Raw genomic sequence first — 23,281 nt, 5'->3', positions numbered from 1 at the left:
TTACGGAATATCGGACCAGGTTTGTGATTGGATTCAGGATTTCCTAGAAGAAAGAACACAACATGTCATTCTTAACGGTTCAAAATCTGCAGATGTAGAGGTAATTTCGGGAGTACCGCAGGGAAGCGTGATAGGACCTTTATTGTTTACAATATACATAAATGACTTAGTTGACAACATCGGTAGCTCCGTGAGGCTATTTGCAGATGACACGGTTGTCTACAAGAAAGTAGCAACATCAGAAGACTCGTACGTACTCCAGGAGGACCTGCAGAGGATTAATGCATGGTGCGACAGCTGGCAGCTTTCCCTAAACGTAGATAAATGTAATATAATGCGCATACATAGGGGCAGAAATCCATTCCAGTACGATTATGCCATAGGTGGTAAATCATTGGAAGCGGTAACGACCGTAAAATACTTAGGAGTTACTATCCGGAGCGATCTGAAGTGGAATGATCAGATAAAACAAATAGTGGGAAAAGCAGGCGCCAGGTTGAGATTCATAGGAAGAATTCTAAGAAAATGTGACTCATCGACGAAAGAAGTAGCTTACAAAACGCTTGTTCGTCCGATTCTTGAGTATTGCTCATCAGTATGGGACCCTTACCAGGTTGGATTAATAGAAGAGATAGACATGATCCAGCGAAGGGCAGCGCGATTCGTCATGGGGACATTTAGTCAGCGCGAGAGCGTTACGGAGATGCTGAACAAGCTCCAGTGGCGGACACTTCAAGAAAGGCGTTACGCAATACGGAGAGGTTTATTATCGAAATTACGAGAGAGCACATTCCGGGAAGAGATGGGCAACATATTACTACCGCCCACATATATCTCGCGTAATGATCACAACGAAAAGATCCGAGAAATTAGAGCAAATACGGAGACTTACAAGCAGTCGTTCTTCCCACGCACAATTCGTGAATGGAACAGGGAAGGGGGGATCAGATAGTGGTACAATAAGTACCCTCCGCCACACACCGTAAGGTGGCTCGCGGAGTATAGATGTAGATGTAGATGTAGAACGACTGCCGGAAAGCCTCCGTGCGCGCTCGAATCTCTCTAATTTTACATTCGTGATCTCCTCGGGAGGTATAAGTAGGGGGAAGCAATATATTCGATACCTCATCCAGAAACGCACCCTCTAGAAACCTGGACAGCAAGCTACATCGCGATGCAGAGCGCCTCTCTTGCAGAGCCTGCCACTTGAGTTTGCTAAACATCTCCGTAACGCTATCACGCTTACCAAATAACGCGCCGCTCTTCTTTGGATCTTCTCTATCTCCTCTGTCAACCCGACCTGGTGCGGAACCCACACTGATGAGCAATACTCAATTATAGGTCGAACGAGTGTTTTGTAAGCCACCTCCTTTGTTGATGGATTACATTTTCTAAGGACTCTCCCAATGAACCTCAACCCGGCACCCGACTTACCAACAATTAATTTTATATGATCATTCCACTTCAAATCATTCCGTACGCATACTCCCAGATATTTTACAGAAGTAACTGCTACCAGTGTTTATTCCGTTAACAGTAATCATACAATAAAGGATCCTTCTTTCTATGTATTCGCAATACATTACATTTGTCTATGTTAAGGGTCAGTTGCCACTCCCTGCAACAAGTGCCTATCCGCTGCAGATCTTCCTGCATTTCGCTGCAATTTTCTAATGCTGCAGCTTCTCTGTATACTACAGCATCATCCGCGAAAAGCCACATGGAACTTCCGACACTATCTACAAGGGCATTTATATATATTGTGAAAAGCAATGGTCCCATAACAGTCCCCCGTGGCACGCCAGAGGTTACTTTAACGTCTGTAGACGTCTCTCCATTGAGAACAATATGCTGTGATCTGTTTGCTAATAACTCTTCAATCCAGCCATACAGCTGGTCGGTTATTCCGTAGGCTCTTACTTTGTTTATCAGGCGACAGTGTGGAACTGTATCGAACGCCTTCCGGAAGTCAAGGAATTGGCAGCTACCTGGGAGCCTGTATCTAAAATTTTCTCGGTCTCATGAACAAATGAAGCGAGTTGGGTCTCACACGATCGCTGTTTCCGGAATCCATGTTGATTCCTACAGAGTAGATTTTGGGTTTCCAGAAATGACATGATACGCGAGCAAAAAACATGTTCTCAAATTCTACAACAGATCGATGTCAGGCCTATAGTTTTGCGCATCTGCTCGACCACCCTTCTTAAGAAATGGAACTACCTGTGTTGTTTTCCGATCATTTGGAACCTTCCGTTCCTCTAGAGACTTACGGTTCACGGCTGTTAGAAGGGGGGGGGGGGGGGGGGGGGGGCAAGTTCTTTCGCGTACTCTGTGTAGAATTTAATTGGTATCCCGTCAGGTTCAGTGGACTTTCCTCTGTCGAGTGGTTTCAGTTGCTTTTCTATTCCTTGAACACTTATTTCGATGTCAGCCATTTTTTCGTTCGTCCGAGGATTTAAAGAAGGAACTGCAGTGCGGTCTTCCTCTGTGAAACAGCTTTGGAAAAAGGTGTTTAGTATTTCAGCTTTACGCGTGTCATCCGATGTTTCAATGCCATTATCATCCCAGAGTGTCTGGACATGCTTTTTCGATCCACTAACTGCTTTAACGTAAATCCAGAACTTCCTAGGATTTTCTGTCAAGTCGGTACATAGAAGTTTACTTTCGAATTCACTGAACGCTTCACGCATAGCCCTCCTTACGCTAAGTTTGATATCGTTTAGCTTCTGTTTGTCTAGGAGGTTTTGGCTGCGTTTAAATTTGCAGTGAAGCTCTCTTTGCTTTCGCAGTAGTTTCCTCACTTTGTTGAGCCGGCCGGAGTGGCCGTGCGGTTCTAGGCGCTACAGTCTGGAACTGAGTGACCGCTACGGTCGCAGGTTCGAATCCTGCTTCGGGCATGGATGTGCGTGATGTCCTTAGGTTGGTTAGGTTTAATTAGATCTAAGTTCTAGGCGACTGATGACCTCAGAAGTTAAGTCGCATAATGCTCAGAGCCATTTGAACCAGCCCAACTTTGTTGTTGAACCATGGTGGGTTTTTCCCGTCCCTCACAGGATGTCAGGTCTTTCTCCCGCAGTGTCAATAATCGCTTCGAAACTTCAGTCCTAAGTCTCCGAGAAAGAAAGACTCTTACAATCAAAGTCAGCTGTAGTAGAAAGAAGATTAACCCTGAGACATCCCTCCAATAATTCTACAGCGCCAGCTAATGAGGGTGGGGAGACCACGACCAGATCACTGTGCGTGCCGTGCGGGAGTGGGGGAAGCGGGAGACTCACCTGTGGCTGGTACACGACGCTGCGGTCGGACGCGCTGATCTCGAGCGTGAGGTTGCGCAGGTGGCGCTGGATGGGGTCCACGATCACCCACAGCGTCACGATCAGACCGTCGATCAGCAGCAGCACACAGATCAACGATATTAGCTGCGTGTCCTGCAGCAGCTGCCAAAACACACACAGTACGCTTACTGTGCTGACACCATCAGAGAGGTACATACAGAGCGGAGCTCTGCCTCTGAATGACGCACAGCAGCTACAAGTGTGCATTGGATATGGAACTTAACAGATAACGAGGAAAAATATGCAAAAAAAATTTGTCAGCTTAATTTCGTTGGATTATGCTTCCTAAAAGGGACTAATGGAAACGGAGACGAGTCAGATATTTGTCTATCTCGTTGAAATGTTTATCACGTAACGATATTCTACACTACTGGCCATTAAAATTGCTACACTACGAAGATGAAGTGCTACAGACGCGAAATTTAACCGACAGGAAGAAGATGCTGTGATATACAAATGATTAGCTTTTCAGAGCATTCACACAAGGTTGGCGCCGGTGGCGACACGTACAACGTGCTGACATGAGTAAAGTTTCCAACCGATTTCTCATACACAAACAGTAGTTGACCGGCGTTGCCTCGTGGAACGTTGTTGTGATGCCTCGTGTAAAGAGGAGAAATGAGTACCATCACGTTTCCGACACTGATAAAGGACGGTTTGTAGCCTATCGCGATTGCGGTTTTTCGTATCACGACATTGCTGCTCGCGTTGGTCGAGATCCAATGACTGTTAGCAGAATGTGGAATCGGTGGGTTCAGGAGGGTAATACGGAACGCCGTGCTGGATCCCAACGGCCTCGTATCACTAGCAGTCGAGTGGCTGTAACGGATCGTGCAGCCACGTCTCGATCCCTGAGTCATGAGATGGGGACGTTTGCAAGACAACAACCATCTGAACGAACAGTTCGACAGCGATTGCAGCAGCATGCACTATCACCTCGGAGACCGTGGCTGCGGTTACCCTTGACGCTGCATCACAGACAGCAGCGCCTGCGATGTTGAACTCGACGACGAACCTGGGTGCACGAATGGCAAAACGTCATTTTTTCGGATGAATCCAGGTTCTGTTTACAGCGTCATGACGGTCGCATCCGTCTTTGGAGACATCGCGGTGAACGCACATTGGAAGCGTGTATTCGTCATCACCATACTGGCGTATCACCCGGCGTGATGGTATGGGGTGCCATTGGTTACACGTCTCGGTCACCTCTTGTTCACATTGACAGCACTTTGAACAGTGGACGTTACATTTCAGATGTGTTACGGCCCGTGGCTCTTCGCATTGACGGCACTTTGCACAGTGGATGTTACATTTCAGACGTGTTACGACCCGTGGCTCTACCATTCATTCGATCCCTCCGAAACCCTACATTTCAGCAGGATAATGCACGACTGCATGTTGCAGGTCCTGTACGGGCCTTTCTGGATACAGAAAATGTTCGACTCCTGCCCTGACCAGCACATTCTCCAGATCTCTCACCTATTGGAAACGTCTTGTCAATGCTGGCCGAGCAACTGGCTCGTCACAATACGCCAGTTACTACTCTTGATTAACTGTGGTATCGTGTTGAAACTGCATGGGCAGTTGTACCTGTACACGCCATCCAAGCTCTGTTTGACTCAATGCCCAGGCGTATCAAGGCCGTTATTACGGCCAGAGGTCGTTGTTATGGGTGCTGGTTTCTCAGTATCTATGGACCCAAATTGCGTGAAAATGTAATCACATGTCATTTCTAGTATAATATATTAGACCATTGAATACCCGTTTATCATCTGCACTTCTTCGTGGTGTAGAAATTTTAATGGCCTTTTGTAAATATAGTCCGTTATCAACACTACACTGAAGTGATGGGTCATGGGATAGCGATATGCACATATACACTCGGTAGTAGCATTGTGTACACAAGGTATAAAAGAGCAGTGCATTGCCGGAGCTGTCATTTGTACTCAAGTGATTCATGTGAAAAGATTTCAGGTGTGATTATGGCCACGCGACGGAAATTAACGGACTTTGAACACGGAACGGTAGTTGGAGCTAGACGCAAGGGACATTCTATTTCGAAAATTTTTAGGAATTTCAATATCCCGAGATTCATTGTGTCAAGAGTGCATCGAGACTGCCAAATTTCAGGTATTGGTGAGACGGCAACTCAGTGCCGACGGCCCTCACTTAATGTCCGAGAGCAGCGACCTTTGCGTAGAGTTGTCAGTGGTAATAGACAAGCAGCACTGCGTGAAATAATCGCTGAAATCAACGTGGAACGAACGTATCCGTTAGAGCAGTGCGGCGAAATTTCCCGTTAGTGGGTCATGGCAGCAGACGACCGACGCCAGTGCCTTTGCTAACAGCACGACATCGCCTGCAGCGCCTCTCCTGGGATCGTGAGCACATCTGTTGAACTCTAGACGACTGAAAAATAGTGATCTGGGCACATGAGTCCTGATTTCAGTTCGTAAGAGCTGTGGTAGCGTTTGAGTGTGGCGCAGGTCCCGCGAAGCCTAGGACCCAGGTTGCCAACAGGACACTGTGCAAGCTGGTGGTGGCTCCGTAATGGTGTGGGCTGTGTTTACATGAAATAGCTGGGTCCTCTGGTTGAATTGAATCTATCATTGGCATTTTCAGTCATGTTTGGCTACATGGAGACCATTTTCAGCCAGTCATCGAAATCATGCTTTATGGATGACAATGCGCCCTGTCACCGGGCCACAACTGTTCGTGGTCGGTTTGAAGAAGATTCGGGACAATTCGATCGAATAATTTTGCCACCCGACATGAATTCAGTAGAACATTTATGATACATAATCGAAAGGTCAGTGTTCCGACGCCCCTCATGTCAATGATTCGAGCTATCTCAAACTGCGGAACATCGCCATAAACTGCACGAATACGTCCTCTAGGCATGAAGCGATGCGAAGTGGATGAAAAGTTCCAGTAGCGCTATACACACTAAGTAGACATTGTGTACTCTTACCTTTCTCACCCGTGCCAACTGACTTTTTTTGCAGTAGGAATAATGAACATAATCTCCCGTAAAGAAGAAATTTTGATCAACATGCCTCTAAAGGATGAGTTTGATAACGTTCAATTACAATATTCATGGTGCAACACTTTCCTCAACAGCGTAATGTATGAGAAGGAGCTTCCGCATTACTATAGAGCGGGTCACCACCACCTCCACTACTATCAGTTAGTGAATCACCTACTCCAGACCTTTAACATTATCATATGTGTTTCATCCTTGGAAAGCCTTCAATTAGATCACATTGTACTATTGAAACCCTCACTTGAAATTGTGTACTTGCAACACCGATCCTAGAATCAGCTGCACACAGCAGTAACACAGGAGCTCAGACGATTCTGTGAGAATCTTGGACGCTATAAATTCTATTATATACCAAACATTTGTAGTGCTCCTACACACAGGAAAAGCTGTGTACTACAGGGAGCAGCTATTCGGTTGACAGAGGACGAGTGGTGTGCAAACGCTGATTTTTAAGATAGAGGACCCCCTCTATAAACTGGATGTTGAGCTATGTGCCGTAGGAGAGAGAAGTATATGTACAACATTCTCAGGCAGTAATGATTGGCCTAATACTCGTAACTACGTTGCTGAAAGCTATGTAATGTGGTAACGATAAGACTGAAGTGTTATATCTCAAACAGATGTTGCTCTTTGCGCTGTGACAACTGTGTGCGTCGAATTATCGTGCACCCTCTGACAGAGCGTGACCTTACTTGCACTGAGATTGTAACCGTGTGAGACTAACAGAGTAGCAGTAGCCAAAATGTTATGTAGTCAGTTGTATATATTCTTGTCTATTCACTGTAAAAATGTTGGACAACATGTACTCGCATAAAAGGGGACTACATCTAAAAATAAATTAATTTAGAGCTAAATACACCCGTGCAGGCGTAGGAAATTTCATCAGACCCTTGCAATTCCACAAACTACGACAATGAAATCACGATTACAATAATTTTTAGAAATATAGAGTCATTACTCATGGTTAACGACTTACATGGTCATATAGCAATGAATAACGTTTAAAAAGTAATGAGAAAACATTAACTGTTCTGTTAATGCCAGCGAAAAATTAGGATATCGGAAGAAATGAGGAGACTTAGAACAGCTGTAAATCCAAAGTAATTTCTTTCGTCACATGCCGCAGTTCCACCGTATTGATATACAGGGTGATCAAAAAGTCAGTATAAATTTGAAAACTTAATAAGCCACGGAATAATGTAGATAGGGAGGTAAAAATTGACACACGTGCTTGGAATGACGTGGGGTTTTATTAGAACCAAAAAAATATTGCTAGACGCGTGAAAGATCTCTTGCGCGCGTCGTTTGGTGATGATCGTGTGCTCAGCCGCCACTTTCGTTATGCTTGGCCTCCCAGGTCCCCAGACCTCAGTCCGCGCGATTATTGGCTTTGGGGTTACCTGAAGTCGCAAGTGTATCGTGATCGACCGACATCTCTAGGGTTGCTGAAAGACAACATCCGACGCCAATGCCTCACCACAACTCCGGACATGCTTTACAGTGCTGTTCACAACATTATTCCTCGACTACAGCTATTGTTGAAAATGATGCTGGACATATTGAGCATTTCCTGTAAAGAACCTCATCTTTGCTTTGTCTTACTTTGTGATGCTAATTATTGCTATTCTGATCTGATGAAGCGCCATCTGTGAGACATTTTTTGAAAGTTTGTATTTTTTTGGTTCTAATAAAACCCCATGTCATTCCAAGCATGTGTGTCAATTTGTACCTCTCTATCTACATTATTTCGTGATTTATTCAGTTTTCAAATTTATACTGACTTTTTGATCACCCGGTATGTCCGCAGTAAGAAGCCTTAATGCTCAATGAGATCTGTCGATTAAGCTTTTTGACTTCCTGCGTTTTATACAGTACTAAATGGAAGTATAGTTCTCTTATCATAGCTATTAACTACTGCTGTCCATCAGGAGACCACTACACGCATAATAAGTAAGAAAACAAAGTTACCTTATTCTTTACGACTCCGCTGCGACTTCTGGTGAAAATCCTGTGCACGCGATACGTCTTCGTGAACATGGAGCCGAAAGCCAAGGAGAATCCAGCTGACAGCAGGTAAACCCGTGCCTGTAACGTGAAGAGCGCGGAACTGTGAATACTCAAATCACACCATGTACATTAGATTACTATACTAAAGTTACTCCACATGTAAATTCCCGGTTACAAGTTGCTTCAAAAAGAATGTAGAAATACACTTTCTCCTGTTCTGCATTGTGCATGTTCTTACTGCTTTAATAACACATGATGTCTTTTTGCTTTTACGTACCTTTTCCCTCAGTAATACACTGAGGGCAAAAATTGCAACAACAAAAAATAATTAATGTAGAGGAATGAAATTTAATTGATTAACGCTACAAGATAGCAGGTTAATGCAAAAGTGAGATAAACCATTTCAAATGTGAAACACTGATACAGTAATAATCGGTGTAACGCCAGATTGTTCAATTCAAGCATGCAAACGTGCATGCATTTTGTACAGGTGCCGGACCTCAGTTCGTACGATGGAGTTTCATGCTATTACACCTCGTCGGTCAATACAAGGATGGTTAATACTGTTTGTGGATGACGCTGGAGCTGTCTTCCGATGAAGTTCGATATGTGCTCGATTCGTGACAGATCTGGTGATTGAGTAGGCCAAACAACAAGTCGACACTGCGTTATTCTTTTAGAAAACACCCCCTGGAATGCTGCTCATTAAGCAATAGATTGTCGTACAAATTTGCAGGCAAAACCCACGAGATAACGATGAGGGTGTTCCTGCTGTCGTACTGAATATCACCCAAGACCGTAACTCCAGGTGTAGGCTGTGTGTGTCTAGCACGCATACGAGTTGGTTTCAAGCCTTCAAGGGCCGCCTGAACAGCACGCAGCCATCACTGGCACCACGATAGAAGCAGCTTTCATCAGAAAACACAACAGACTTCGACCCTGCCGACCAATGAGCTCTCGCTCGACGCCAATGAAGTCACAAATGTCGGTGGTTTGCGGTCAGTGGAATGCAAGCTAAATGGCGTTTGGCTCGCAGCTGTCCTTGAAGTAGCCGATCTGTAACAGTTCGTTGTGCATTGTGGTGCCAACTACTGCACAGGTTGCTGCTGCAGATGCAGTGTGTGCGTGTGTCCAAACTTGTGTGTGGGGTCACACAAGCCCTATACACATACAGTGTATTTTTGTGTGCTAAAACTCCAACGTCTGTGTGTAGAAGAACATTAGGAAAAGAGTACCAAATCATGAGTAATAACTCTACTTCTAAAAAGAACCACACTTGTAGAGTGACTATGGAAGATCTACATCTACATCTACATGGATACTCTGCAAATAACTTTTAAGTGCCTGGCACAGGGTTCATCGTACCACCTTCAGTTCTCTATTATTCCAATCTCGTATAGCGCGCGGAAAGAATGAACACCTATATCTTTCCGTCCGAGCTCTGATTTCACTTATTTTATCGTGATGATCGTTCCTCCCTATGTAGGTCGGTGTCAACAAAATATTTTCGCATTCGGAGGAGAAAGTTGGTTATTGGAATTTCGTGAGAAGATTCCGTCGCAACGAAAAACGCCTTTCTTTCAATGATTTCCAGCCCAAATCCTGTATCATTTCTGTCACACTCTCTCCCATATTTCGCCATAATACAAAACGTGCTGCCTTTCTTCGAACTTTTTCGATGTACTCTGTCAGTTCTATCTGGTAAGGATCCCACACCGCGCAGCTGTATTCTAAAAGAGGACAGACAAGCGTAGTGTAGGCAGTCTCCTTAGTAGGTCTGTTACATTTTATAAGTGTCCTGCCAATAAAACGCAGTCTTTGGTTTGCTTCGAAACACAGCGAAACGCGTGTGGTGTGAGTAACACTTTAATCATTGTTGTAAAAAAATGTTCAAATGTATGTGAAATCTTATGGGTACAAGGAAGGGACGACGGAGAAAAGAAAAAAAAAGTTCACCCGAAAAACGTATTTTACAAGAATGAGGCGACAGTGATTCCACAGAGTGTCCCTAAAGATTGTCCGCTGGAGGAACCGATGTAGGACCCTATAATTTTGATAGAAAAATAATTGATTACGTGGCTTGCCTGTCGTCGCAGCTGACTCAAAAGCTATAAACAGTACCGGCAGAGCATTAATGTTGAGGAGAACGCACCAGGGCATGACTGAGTTCGGCCCTATGTCAGATGGCAGTCCAACCAACACTTACAGTCGCATACGCAGTGCTTTTAACAGCTGCTTCAAACGAAATTTTTGCTGGTGACAAAATCTGCAGACTCAGCCGGAAACAGTTTAAGTGAGCGAAGCTTATGGCGCATCATACTCCATAACTCGACCAACCGTCGATAATTGGGACGAGAGTGATTATCAGTTGCTGTGGGATGTTGAAGATGGCCATATGGTCGAGAATGGGGTGTTCTGAATAAATCTTGTGTTATTACCGGCATATTCCGGAACTATCCTGGCTACTCGTGCCTAAGACCCACGTTGCAGATCAAGAAAGTGATGGTAATGTTATGTGCAAGTAACTAGATTCGGTGTGGCGGAATTGTTTTGTCCATAAGAACTAGTTTCAGTCTCGCAAACTCTCTGGGTTCTGATGAGTGCTATTGTCAACTTCACTTAAATGTTGTAAATTTAGTACAACAACTTCACTGGAGGACAAAGGGCCTCGACAATATAGTTGATTTTACCACATTACTTTACTTTTTCTGTAATGGTGTACTGACCTATTTCATAGTGTTATTGTAGTCATCCATGGTTGAGCAAGGAGGATAGATGGGAGTGCAGCGTAACCACAACTACATCGTAGGTCAGAATAGGTGGTTTTATCTGGTCGAGATTCTGCAGTTGGACTTCAAGGAAGAAAGACGTCCATGTCGAAATTAAGTCCTGCCACCTTTTAGATATCCGCTAACCGTCAGATGCGAGTTGTTGGCTGTCTAAATTCCACAAATGAATATTGAACTGACTCTTCCTCTTGGTGTAAACCGATGTACTTCTCTGTATCAGAGTTAAATTGATAAACCATTTTCATAAAATAACCGACAGGAGGTCAACCGTGTTACAAGTCAACACCTTAATAGAGCTCACTGCTAGTTTTTAAGTTTTGTAGGTGGTACAGAACTGATGTTAAGGGAGTCACGTGACTCTCGATCGCCTAACTACGTCATGCCAGTGAAATCGTGTGCATGTGCAAGTCGGCTGCATCGAATCAGTGCAGTCGAAAGGGAGTCGTGACGGAATGGCTGAAATGAGCTAAGCGAAAAGAACGTGCCCATGACCACATCGTAAATGAAGTTTCTCTATTTGTTGGTGTATCGACACACATTGCCCAGAATGTCTACAAGAAACCGTGGTCACAGCCGCGGAGCACTGCGTGAGAGCATTTATCGTAAAAATATCCCACAAAAAGGCCTGATGCCAGTGAACGAACGCATATCCATCCCAACCAGTTTCAGAGCGAACATTACGAAGGAAACTGTGTACCATGACGTTTTAGAGTCGGGTACCTTGCAGAAGCTAATTGCTTACAGCGGAATATAACCGTGAACGGCTTCAGTTGACCAAAGAATGCAAAGCCCTCTCAGTATCTGACTGGAGGTATGTAGTGTGATCCGACTAATTGAGTTTTTGTCTCTTTTGAAATAACGCGAGGTGTCCAGTGCACAGACGATCCAATGAGGCGTTTTACTCGCTGTGTGCGTACAGTGTAGTACAGGTGCAGGTGAGTCTGTAATGGTTTGCATTAGTTTTACATAGCAGGAGTGGGGTTCACTCATTCAGATTCACGCGAACACGAACCAGAATATGTATTTCGACATCCTTAGTGACCAGTTGTTACTCTTTTTTCTACTTCTACAGCTACATCTACATAGATACACCCCTAGCCATCACACGTTGCGTTCGTCATTTCCTTTCATGTTACACTTGCAAACTGAGCGAGGAAATAACGAGTGAGTACAAGCCACCGTACGACCCTAATTTCTTGTATCTTATCTTCGTGGTCCTTACGCTCAATGTATGTTGGCGGCAGTAGAATCGTTTGGCACTCAGCTTCATATGGCGGTTCTCTACATTCTCTCAACAGTGTTTCTCGAACGTCGCCTTCCCTCCCGGAATTCTCATCTGAGTTCCCGTAGCATCTCCGCAGCACTTGCGTGTTGTTAGAACCTAACGGTAACAAATCTAGTAGCCCACCTCTGAATTGCTTCGATGTCTTCCTTCAATACGACCTGGTACAGATCCCAAACACACGAAAAGTACTCAAGAATAAATCGCACCAGCGTCCTATTTGCAGTCTACTTTACAGGTGAACCGCTCTTTCCTAAAATTCTCAAAATAAACCGAAGTCGACGATTCGCCTTCCATACCACGACTGTCACAAGCTCGTTCCACCTCATACCGCTTTTCAGTTTCAGGCTCAGATATTTAAACGGCTTGACGTGACAAGCAGGACAATAGTAATACTGTATCTGAACATTAGAAGTTTGATGTTCCTGCTCATCCGCAATAACTCACATTTTTCCACATTTACGGCTAGCTGCCATTTATCACTTTTTTTTGTATAAGTCATCTTGTGTCTTCCTACAGTCACGCAACTACGAAACCTTACCGTACACCACGGTATCATCAGCAAACAACCACAGATAGCTGCCCACTCAGTCCGCCAAATCATTTATGTATATATAGAACAATAGCCATCCTATTACACTTCCAACGGGCACTCCTGACGATACCCTTGTCTCCGATGAACACTCGCCGTCGAGGACAGCGTACTGGTTTCTATTATTTAAGAAGTCTTCGAGACAATCACGTATCTGTGAACTTATTCCATATGCTCCTACCTTTGTTAACAGCCTGTTATGGGGCACCGTGTCAACTTCTTTCTGGAAATCTAAAAATATGGAATTTGCCTGTTGCCCCTCATCCAATTTTCTCAGTATATTATGTGAGAAAAGGGCAAGCTTTCGCATGAGCAATGCTTTCTAAAACCATGCTGATTCGTGGACATAAGCTTCTCAGTCTCAAGGTAGTTTATTATATTATAGCTGAGAATATGTTCGCCGGCCGGAGTGGCCGTGCGGTTCTAGGCGCTACAGTCTGGAGCCGCGTGACCGCTACGGTCGCAGGTTCGAATCCTGCCTCGGGCATGGATGTGTGTGATGTCCTTAGGTTAGTTAGGTTTAAGTAGTTCTAAGTTCTAGGGGACTGATGACCACAGCAGTTAAGTCCCATAGTGCTTAGAGCCATTTGAACCTTTTTTGATAATATGTTCAAGGATTCTACAGAAAACAGAAGTTAGCGATATTGGTCTATAATTTTGCGGGTGCGTTCTTTTACCCTTCTTATGTACGGACTCGGATGCGCTTTTTTCCAGTCGCTTGGGACTTTGTGCTGGGCGAGAGGTTCACGATAAATGCAAGCTCGGTTAGGAGCCAATGCCACAGAATACTCTTTGTAAAATCTAACTGGGATTCCATCTGGACCTGGTGGTTTATTTGCTTTCTAGTCTTTCAGTTCCTTCTCTACGCCAATTACGCTTGTTACTGTCTAGCACATACGGGAATCTGTCTGATGATCAAATGATGACATGTCTGTACGATTCTCATCATGATTTGCATGTTGTGAATGCTTCCATTTTCCAAGATGACAAACTCCGTGCTCACAGGGCTGCATGCGTCTATCTCTGGTTTGACGACCACTCTGGAACCTTACCGAACCTCATTTGACTCACTAAACCATCTTATGTTACTCTGGGACAATTTGGAGCCGTGTGTGAAACGGCGCAATCAACATCTCCACAATGATGTAGGTGTGTAAGGTATAATCAACGATTAGTCGTTTCAGTTTGATATGGCACGGATACTTGGCTTTTGCAATTAGTTGAAAGTACAAATACACAGCCTGACAAAGTCAGTAAAGCATCCAAGACGTGGTCGGATTTCAGTACACATCCGCGCACTCGTGCGCACCATCGGAAGGAGGCTAAACAAACAGAGTTGCAATCCTTTGTGACATGTAGAAATGTCAGCAGAGAACATAAGTGTTGATCATGATTGATATTGTTTCTAGGCCTGGTAGGGTACGCCAGGGTCGTGAATAGTGAAGGACACGGAGGTGCTGCGTATTCATCTGAGACTTCGTTGTCAGTACCATACTTAGTTTGAAATGAGTCTGATTGTGAGTCTCCATTTAGCCGGCTGATCGAATCGTGCAACACCAAACTTTGTGGGCCATTCGATTGTGACAGTACCTGATGATGTGACGTGAGACGTACTCGTGGTAAAGGTTCTGGTCTACCAAGTTTGACCACCATAAGGCACGATTGCCATATTGTGCACCAAAAATTCTGTAACTTTCTCTCACTTCCGAGAACAAGTAAGGTACTCCCTACAACATTCTGAGCCATCTCGAGCAATTGGTTGGAGAGTTACTGCAGCTGGACTTTAAAATCACCGCCCCATGCGTAAGCTACCATTAACACCACAACACGAAAGACTGTATTTGAAATGGTACCATGCCCAGATAGCATGGACTGCTGATGAATGGCTTCACTCTGTAACCAGCGTTGAATCGCGGTTCTGCTCTACCCCACATGACCATCATCAGCTAGTGTGGCAGCGACCTTGGGATAAGACCCTTTCTTCAAGTATTTTGGAGAGTCACAGCGGTGTTATTCCTGACAAATGGCTCTGAGCACTATGGGACTTAATTTCTCAGGTCGTCAGTCCCCCAGAACTTAGAACTACTTAAATCTAACTAACCAAAGGACATCACACACATCCATGCCCGAGGTAGGATTCGAACCTACGACCGTAGCGGTCGCACGGTTCCAGACTATAGCGCCTAGAACCGCTCGGCCACTCTGGCCGGCTATTCCTGACATTGTCGTGTCGGGAGTCACCGGTTATAGCTGCAGGTGACGGCTGATGCGATTAGAGAATCGGTACAATGGTACGTCACAGACAGCTTGGGTCTTCATGAGTTACTTCAAGCGACAGCATTGAAGTCCCATTTTTCAGCAGGACAATGCACGTCCTCACACGGCACGTGTCTCTGTGAACTGTCTCCGTGATATTGCGGTACTCCTCTGCCAAGCAAGATCCCAATATCTGTTCGTGATAGATGTCTGGGGCCATCTCGGGCGTCGACTCTGCCCCAACGCCAATATCGAGGAAATTCAGGCTCAGTTACAATAGCTGCGGGCCAGTTGTCTCAGGAGAGGACACAACGGCTTTATGGCAACCTGCCTAATCACTGAGTGCATCTGCGCCAGATGGTGTCCAATGTCTTACTGGTAAGAGAACCCATACTGTCAAGGTCTTGGTAAATTTGACCCGATTTTTTAATCACAGCTGTAACATGACAGAACATCTCAGCTGGTGAAGTTTCATTTCGTTTTCTCCTCCATTTATAGGTGCTTTACATTTCGTGTCAGGCAGTGTTGCTATCAAGATGCAGAAGTACTGTTCAATACTGAAATGAAGTGCATTGCGCGCCGTTTCATACCTTCTACTAGTGTGTGCACATGCTATTGGCACTATATAGAGATCCAAGCGTTTGTTTCAGACTGGATCCATTGCCCTACAGATTGGAATGAAAAACTATCTTAATTCTCAGTATACCTCCCAGCAGCGAAATAAGAGGCGAGCGTCTTGTGCTGAGAAAAAGTGTCTAGAAGTTGACGAGTTTATGGAGACATGCTCTGACTTGTACCAGGTGGCTATAATTATAAAGTATAGCTACTCATAGTCGTCTGGTGTGGGCTGTAATCATCGTACTGCAGCGAAACGTGGTGGATATTGTAATGCATTAATGTGGAACCGATTTACGATGGAAAAAATTAGTCCAAATTTGTGACACTAGGGTCAGATCTGGTACTGTAAATGCAATATAGAGGTACAGAAATGTTTTCACATGTAATGGTTTACGAACAGGACGTAGTCATAAACAGTCAAACAAATGAGTAACGCCTATTGGTGATTTTATTATTAAATGTCACTTTTGCGTTTTCCCCAATATCAGCACCAATGACGTCGACGAGATGCTGTACAGCGCCAAATTTGCACCTGGTGGTCAAAATTTGAACTAATTTTTTCCAGCGTAAAGCGGTTTATCACGAACGTATTAACACAACTACCAAGTTTCTATGCCGTACGATAATTAAAGCTCACACTGGACCTCCGTGAGTAACCGCTTTTTAATTATAACCGCCCTGGACCAACATCGACTCAAAGGAAGGCCTCGGCGCTTGTTCGTGACGCCACGTCAGATAGGCACGGCGAACGCCAGGTCTGTTGCAGGGATACTCATAATGGTGGTGTCTCCCTCTCTGACACAAGAAAATGTGAAACTATTGGCGGTAGTTGACTAACACACATTGTTCTGAGAGATTTCTGCAATAAATTAATTGTGCAATTCATTGCACTTCTTAACAAATAGTGTACTCCTGAACTTAAATTTCCACCTGTTTTAAGGATTGACATACAAAAACAACTTCATGGTCCTGCACCAACAGAATTCGTGCTTCTTTACCTTATTTGTAAATCTGAGGAAGTTACATTTGTACTGGGTTGCTTTTACAAGAAACTGTGAACATATTGGTGCTCTTCTTTAGGTATCTTCGTTAACTATGGGGTGAGGGGCACTGAATGTTAATGAAATATCTTGCGATTGTACACGTTGGGGGAGGGGGTGGGGGACAGAAGAAGAGGCAAAAGAGAGATACTTGTTTTATCAAATAAAATTTTTTATCTTATAAAGTTTCTCATTTCAGTTGCAAGCGGGGAATGTTTATCTTTTCTAATGTGCATGTTTAAAAAAGTTTAAGCTCAGCAGTATTTTCGATGTATGAAGCTATTTTGTTTCCTGGTTAGAATTCCTTTTGTTGAAAACGACTGTAATCTAATGACTGGAAACAATTGGACATTTACACATGTAAATTAGTTCACATTTCCAGTGACGATGTCAAACGAAAATAAATAAAAGAAACGAGTTAATTGTAAGGGGGTTGGGGTAAGTTTCGATAACAAAATGGATTAAGTAAATATAGTTACTTGAATGTAAAATTTCAAAGCTTGCAATGGGGCAAAGCATCTTCTCATGTTGATCTACGTTTGTTTCGACAGGATTCAGTAATACAGAACTATGATCTTCATTGGTAGCTTTACGATAGTAAGAAAATCTTTCATCTAAATAAAATTGCAGAATCCAAAACAATACCAAACATTTTCTCAAAAGTAAGAGATTTATAGTGATAAGCACGCCCAGGCGTTTCTACCTGCAACAGACCTGGCGTTCGCCGTGCCTAGCTGCCGTGACGTCACCAACAAGCGCCGAGGCCTTCCTTTGAGTCGGTGTTGCCTGAACTTGCTATAAGCGCAGTGCGGCCAGCGCAGCGCCTGACGTGTCAGCGTGCGTGCAGCGGCGCTGCGTGCGGCGGGCTGCCTACCGTGCAGACGGCGGGGAAGTGCGTGCTGGCGGGCAGCGTGGCGTGGTCCAGGCCCAGCAGGATGACGGCCGTGTACACCAGGATGCAGCCCACCACCGCCATGTTGTTGAGGCGCGGGCTCGACAGCTTGATGTACCTGCCGGCGGGCGAGCTGTCAAGTGCGAGTGCACGACAACAGAGGACAAAGCGATGCTTCGTGCTAGCTAGTGTCTGCCAGAGGCACAGAGGGCAGTGCACATTAATCAGATACATACATGGTGAGCCACAGTTTCAGAGTAAGCACTTACAGTACATAGTATTCCTTTCGAAAAAGTACAAAATTAATTTCATCATGCCCCTGTGTATCATGAAATGAGTCACCGGGTTCTTAAGACCTGTCAAGACACATATCGCGGTAAAAATAAATATTTCATATTGCTGAAACTTTAATATTAAACATTGTGACCCAGAACCACATTATGATATTAACACATTAGTTTTCTTGTAATGTAATTCTGGCGGAAACAGTCCATATTTCTACCGTGATGGGTCAGTTTGTCCGGTCTATGACTATGTAGACATTGCAACACTTATGTAGCGTGTCATTACGAAGGTTGTGTTACTTTAGGATGGTTCAGACAACAATAACTTACTAACTATTTATATAGACACCAGCCTGCTGACCGACGGCTTTGTTAGAGGAAGAGTTTCCTCTCACGTACCCGAACCCTGGAAGGGTCGGCTGTAGAGAATCGTTTGAAAAGGTGGGAAATCGACCTGAGAAACCCCCATAAAGATGTAAAAGAAGAACTGGCGCCTGGTGGAGACCTACCATACTCAGTCTGGAGAACCCTAACCCGTATGAGGGTAGAAGTGCCAAAGAGCAAGACAAACCTGCAGCGATGGGGTTTCCTAAAAGAGAATGAGAACACTCTCTGTCTGTGTGTTTCCGTCCAGGATCCTCAACGCCTGCTTATCTGTCCATATTTGGACCAGCCTTGCACAATGAATGACTTACGGGAGGCAAATGACAAGGCCATATTGGCCGCTGATTTTTGGAAGTCTGAAGTCTAGTTCCGGACACGGAAAGTAAGTAAGAGGCTCTAATGGAGCAGGTAATGAGACGAGTGGACGTCGCATCGAATGTCGCTGTGAGTCGAAGTGATGTCTCTACAATCTCGAATAAGTTTCTAGCGATAGGATAAGTTGAGGATCGTCATAAAAGTGGCCGCAGAAGAAAACCAACAGCTGTGAAAGACTGGTATCTGCGTATAACAGCAAGCAGAAACCGTCAACAAAATGCTACGCGTCTAAGCGGTAGTTCCAAACAGCTACAGGAGTGTAGGTGTCGACACAAACGATATGAAAGAGGCTCCATGGGGAGAGCTTACGTGTCAGAATACCACTCAAGGCTCCTCCTCTAAATCGGGTTCAGAGAGGGGCTCATATCACATGAACATGAAACCACCCTTTGTGGACTAGGCAGCAGTGGGACACAACGCTCTTTTCTGTTGACACTCCTGTCAGTCTTCATCGTGATTCGTTTCTGGAGGCAACGAGGAAAACTTTTACACAATAACATGGAATAACCTGAAATGGAACACCTACAGTCGTCCTTACGATGTTATTTATTATATAACTGCCAGTTTCGGTGGTTCAGTACACCATCTTCAGGTCTTAATTGATGTTGAGAGCCTTAATTCCAGTCGTATACGCCATTCTCCAGTGGCCAACATCTATGAACTGGTTTGCGCAAACTATGTGTGACAACGATATTGTGTCACAGTGCTGTTGTCTCTCCAACGTCGTTGTTACATGTAGTCTGCGAAAACCATTTCTCAGATGTTGGCCACCGATGAAGCACCGAAACTGATAGCCGTATGATAAATAACGACGTAAGGTCGGATGTAAATGTTCCATTTAATGACATAATTGAATGGCATCACTTATTGCGGTAGAGCAACCTTTGTGCCCACACTTGGGATAATGAATGGTGTGAACTATCCAGCCGACATCCCTACACGCACTATGAGTGCATTTGGTGAATATATTGGAGTATATTGGAGTGGTATTCATGCTAATGGACGACAACGCTCGTCCCTATTATCACAATTTTATTAACACCTGTCTAATGGAGCACAGATTCAATCGGATGAAACGGCCTCCATATTCTAGAGATCCCAGCTGCTTTGAGAATGCATGGACCATGCTAAAACGACCGATTTGCAATGGTCTTGTCCTGTCAGAGACCTTACAGGCCATCACAGCTGTCACTGTGAAGGAATGGAACAATATCCCACAGTTTTATTTCGATAATTTGGTAAGGAGTATGCCTAGCCGCATTCAAAAGTGTCACCAGTTGGTTCCCTTTTGTTAGGTATTGTTTTTGTTTTTGTTTCTATTTATGGAGTGTCAATGTGTTCATCTTCTATATTTTGATTTTCTTATGATTGTACGTGACAGAAAGAAACCAGTTTTATTTCCTACTATGTTCAATATCGACAATAAGGCAATATGCAACGTTCATTTTCACCACTGTACTCCTGGAGACACTATACCTTGCTAGACGGTGCCCAAGAAGGACTCACGTCTCTTAAAATTAAATCACAGGAAAACAAAGATCACTCGAAGAATGCAACAAATCGTATGTATATTGTGGAATCTGTAAGAATTTCATACGAAATTGTTTCGAAACACTATTTACAATAGCTGCTAACATATGGTATTGTACACCAGCGATACTCAAAACGTGCTCCTCGGAGGTCCAGGACATCACAAGGCCTCTGTGAGGTCTGCGCCAAAATAATATCATCCTAAAGAACAAAGAATATCAAATCTTGTCGCACACTGAAAAAGACAAATCTTAAAAATACCATATCAATGTTAGTTTGATATAAGTGTTACTTTTTCCTCTTAGTACGTATTGCCGAAAGTGACGTGACAAAAACCAAATTAAATCTACAATAATGCTACGATAAGAACCGCAAATAAAAGAATTTGGCTCGTACGAGTAGGTATGTGGCGACTCGATACTCGTCACTACGCAAGCACGCAGCGGCCGTGCTGACGCTTTCTCCTTCAGGCTCTCTCTCTCTCTCTCTCTCTCTCTCTCTCTCTATCCCTCTCTCTCTCTCTCGCTCGCTCGCTGGCTCGCCGGTCTCGTATGTACACGCTGTGCTCTTTCATTCAGAAACATCTAGAAGCATCTAGAAGGATTTCGTCGCTTTGCAGTCTATGTGTAACCGCCCAAGGCTATATAAAACCGCGCCGTGCAACACAGAGTACACAGTTCCTACTTGAGTTTGAAATGCAATGCGCAGTCCAGTATGGCATCGCAAATCCGCGCACCGCTCTCGGCCTGCAGTATATTTCATTGGTGTGTGTTATTGATTGCAGATGTAAAATTCAGTATCATGTGGCGATTTTATTCTGTGTTTGTCACGTTCTAAAATTAAGCTCTTAATATTAAAAACTGGAAAGGAGCAAATATTTCCGATCAAGTCTAAGACATGCAAGAAGGTGACGTAACGATTTCACGCTTCATAGCTTCCAGCAGTAAGATATCTAATGATTCACTGAGGGTGAAAAAAGAAAGTACGATGAATCTTACATCAATCTTGGATTTGTCGGTTCTAAAGACTCATCTCTCTGCATTTTATGCAGCAAGATACTTTCAAATAGTTCCATGCTACCTGCTAAGATGCATTGGCATTTAGAAACTATACACACTACTTGCAAAGAAAAGAATGAAGAATTTTTTATACATAAGAAAGAACAACTATTAAAAAGCCAAAAATCTGTGAAAGATGAGACCCAAAATGTTTATGGAAACTCTACAGAGACATCGTATTTTGACAGATACCGCACTGCAAAAGCGGGCGATGTGCACACTATCGCTGAGAATTTAAAAGAAGAAAACATGAGTGGCAGACATAACACAACGTATGCTCCATGAAAAATCTGCTAAGCATCTTCCGTCAGTGCCGCTTTTGGACGACACTGCTTTGTGTCCAGTTAACCATATCGCAGGCTTTATCATACAAGAACTAGTCTGTCGACGTCAGCAATAGCATGAGTCAACTGGTTAAGTGGCTGATAGTTATACGATATCGACGTAAACAAGACTTGCTTTTGTTCACATCGCTGCCAACTGATTAACAGTTTTTCTTCAATAAACCATCCCGGTTGGAGTAATTGTGTCAATATGCGTACGGGTGGAACCGATAGGCAATGACTGATTATTCAGTAGGACATCACTAATAAAAAGTAAAGCGCCAAACTGAAGTTCCAGCCATTCAGTTCTGCACACACAAGTACAAGTGATACAGAATGTGCCGCCAAATCGTAAACTGGTTCGTAATGGAGCAATAAAAATAACGAGTTAAGTTAAATCACGCCTTCTACAATGGCAGTTCTTTCCAGTACTGTGTGAAGGTTTAGGGACAGACATAAAACGCTGCTGCTCCCCACTGATGTTAGATGGTAACCTCAGGTTAAGAACTTAATAATATTGTTCGAACTAAGAGCTGACTTAAAGCTTTTATGAGTAACATTTCTTTTAAATTAAAAGACCGTTCGAGTTATGTGACTTGGTTGTTCAGTGGTTCAGATTGACTTTTTTCGCAAATATATTTGGAAAAATTAATGAACTAAATCTATATTTACAGTAAACCCATAAAAAGGGTTTCAGTGCTAATAACAAAATAACCGCATTCAAAAAAATTACATTTTCGCATTGGGTATGTTGCCAAAAGAGAAATAGAAAGCATTTTAGCACTGAACGTGGACGTTGATGAGACGGCAGAATTACCGAATGAAATATGTGAAGTATTGGTCAAGAGACTCCATGATACGCCCGTTTCTTTCGAGAATATTTTCCTAAAGAGCAGAATACGAAACTGAAAATGAATTCATGGGTTCACAGTCCTCTTGTACCGAATTTGCAGAAGCCACAATATTCAAGCATGGAATTATTGCTCGAAACAATGTCACTCGATTTTTGTTGCAGCGGTCATGATGAATATCCACAACTTGCCACACAGACTCTGGCTTCTCTCCGCCCGTTCCTAACAACATAGTTGTGTGTAACACTCTTCTCAGCATATGCCGCTACAAAGACAAAATAACGCAGTATACTGTATGCTCATCCTCACATATGTTTTCAGCTTTTTTTCTGTCAAGCCTGACATTAAAAAGTTGGTAAAAAATAAAAAAAACTTCATACCTCCCATTAAATGTAAACAATTTTAGAACAGATATTGTTGTAGATGTCAGTCGGATACAATGTACCTATTTGATTTTCATTAAATGATTATAACAGAAGAATGCATACAAAAACAGATTTTGCTTATTTTAGTGCCCTACAAAAAAATTAGTATTTCAAACACAATGTCCACTAATCATTGATCCTCGCCTGAAAAATAGCCGACAATGTCTCTGTCGCGAAAAAGATTGAGAAATGCTGTA

The 23,281-nt window shown here is 43.7% G+C and overlaps 1 protein-coding gene across 1 annotated transcript in view; it reads right to left on the bottom strand.

Moving 5' to 3' along the window:
• LOC124803240 (gamma-aminobutyric acid type B receptor subunit 2) overlaps window positions 1-23,281 on the bottom strand; it is a 431,083-nt gene that overhangs the window by 133,824 nt on the left and 273,978 nt on the right. The window contains exons 11-13 of the mRNA XM_047264421.1: window positions 17,837-17,972; window positions 8,347-8,463; window positions 3,276-3,437 (exon numbers count right to left, since the gene is read on the bottom strand). Of these exons, the coding sequence (XP_047120377.1) occupies window positions 3,276-3,437; window positions 8,347-8,463; window positions 17,837-17,972 (415 nt within the window). The remainder of the gene's footprint in view (window positions 1-3,275; window positions 3,438-8,346; window positions 8,464-17,836; window positions 17,973-23,281) is intronic.

This window comes from Schistocerca piceifrons, chromosome 6, assembly GCF_021461385.2.
Source record: "Schistocerca piceifrons isolate TAMUIC-IGC-003096 chromosome 6, iqSchPice1.1, whole genome shotgun sequence".
Lineage (NCBI taxonomy): Eukaryota > Metazoa > Arthropoda > Insecta > Orthoptera > Acrididae > Schistocerca > Schistocerca piceifrons.
The sequence above is the reverse complement of the archived record's forward strand: the minus strand, read 5'-3'. Positions and strand labels throughout refer to the sequence as shown.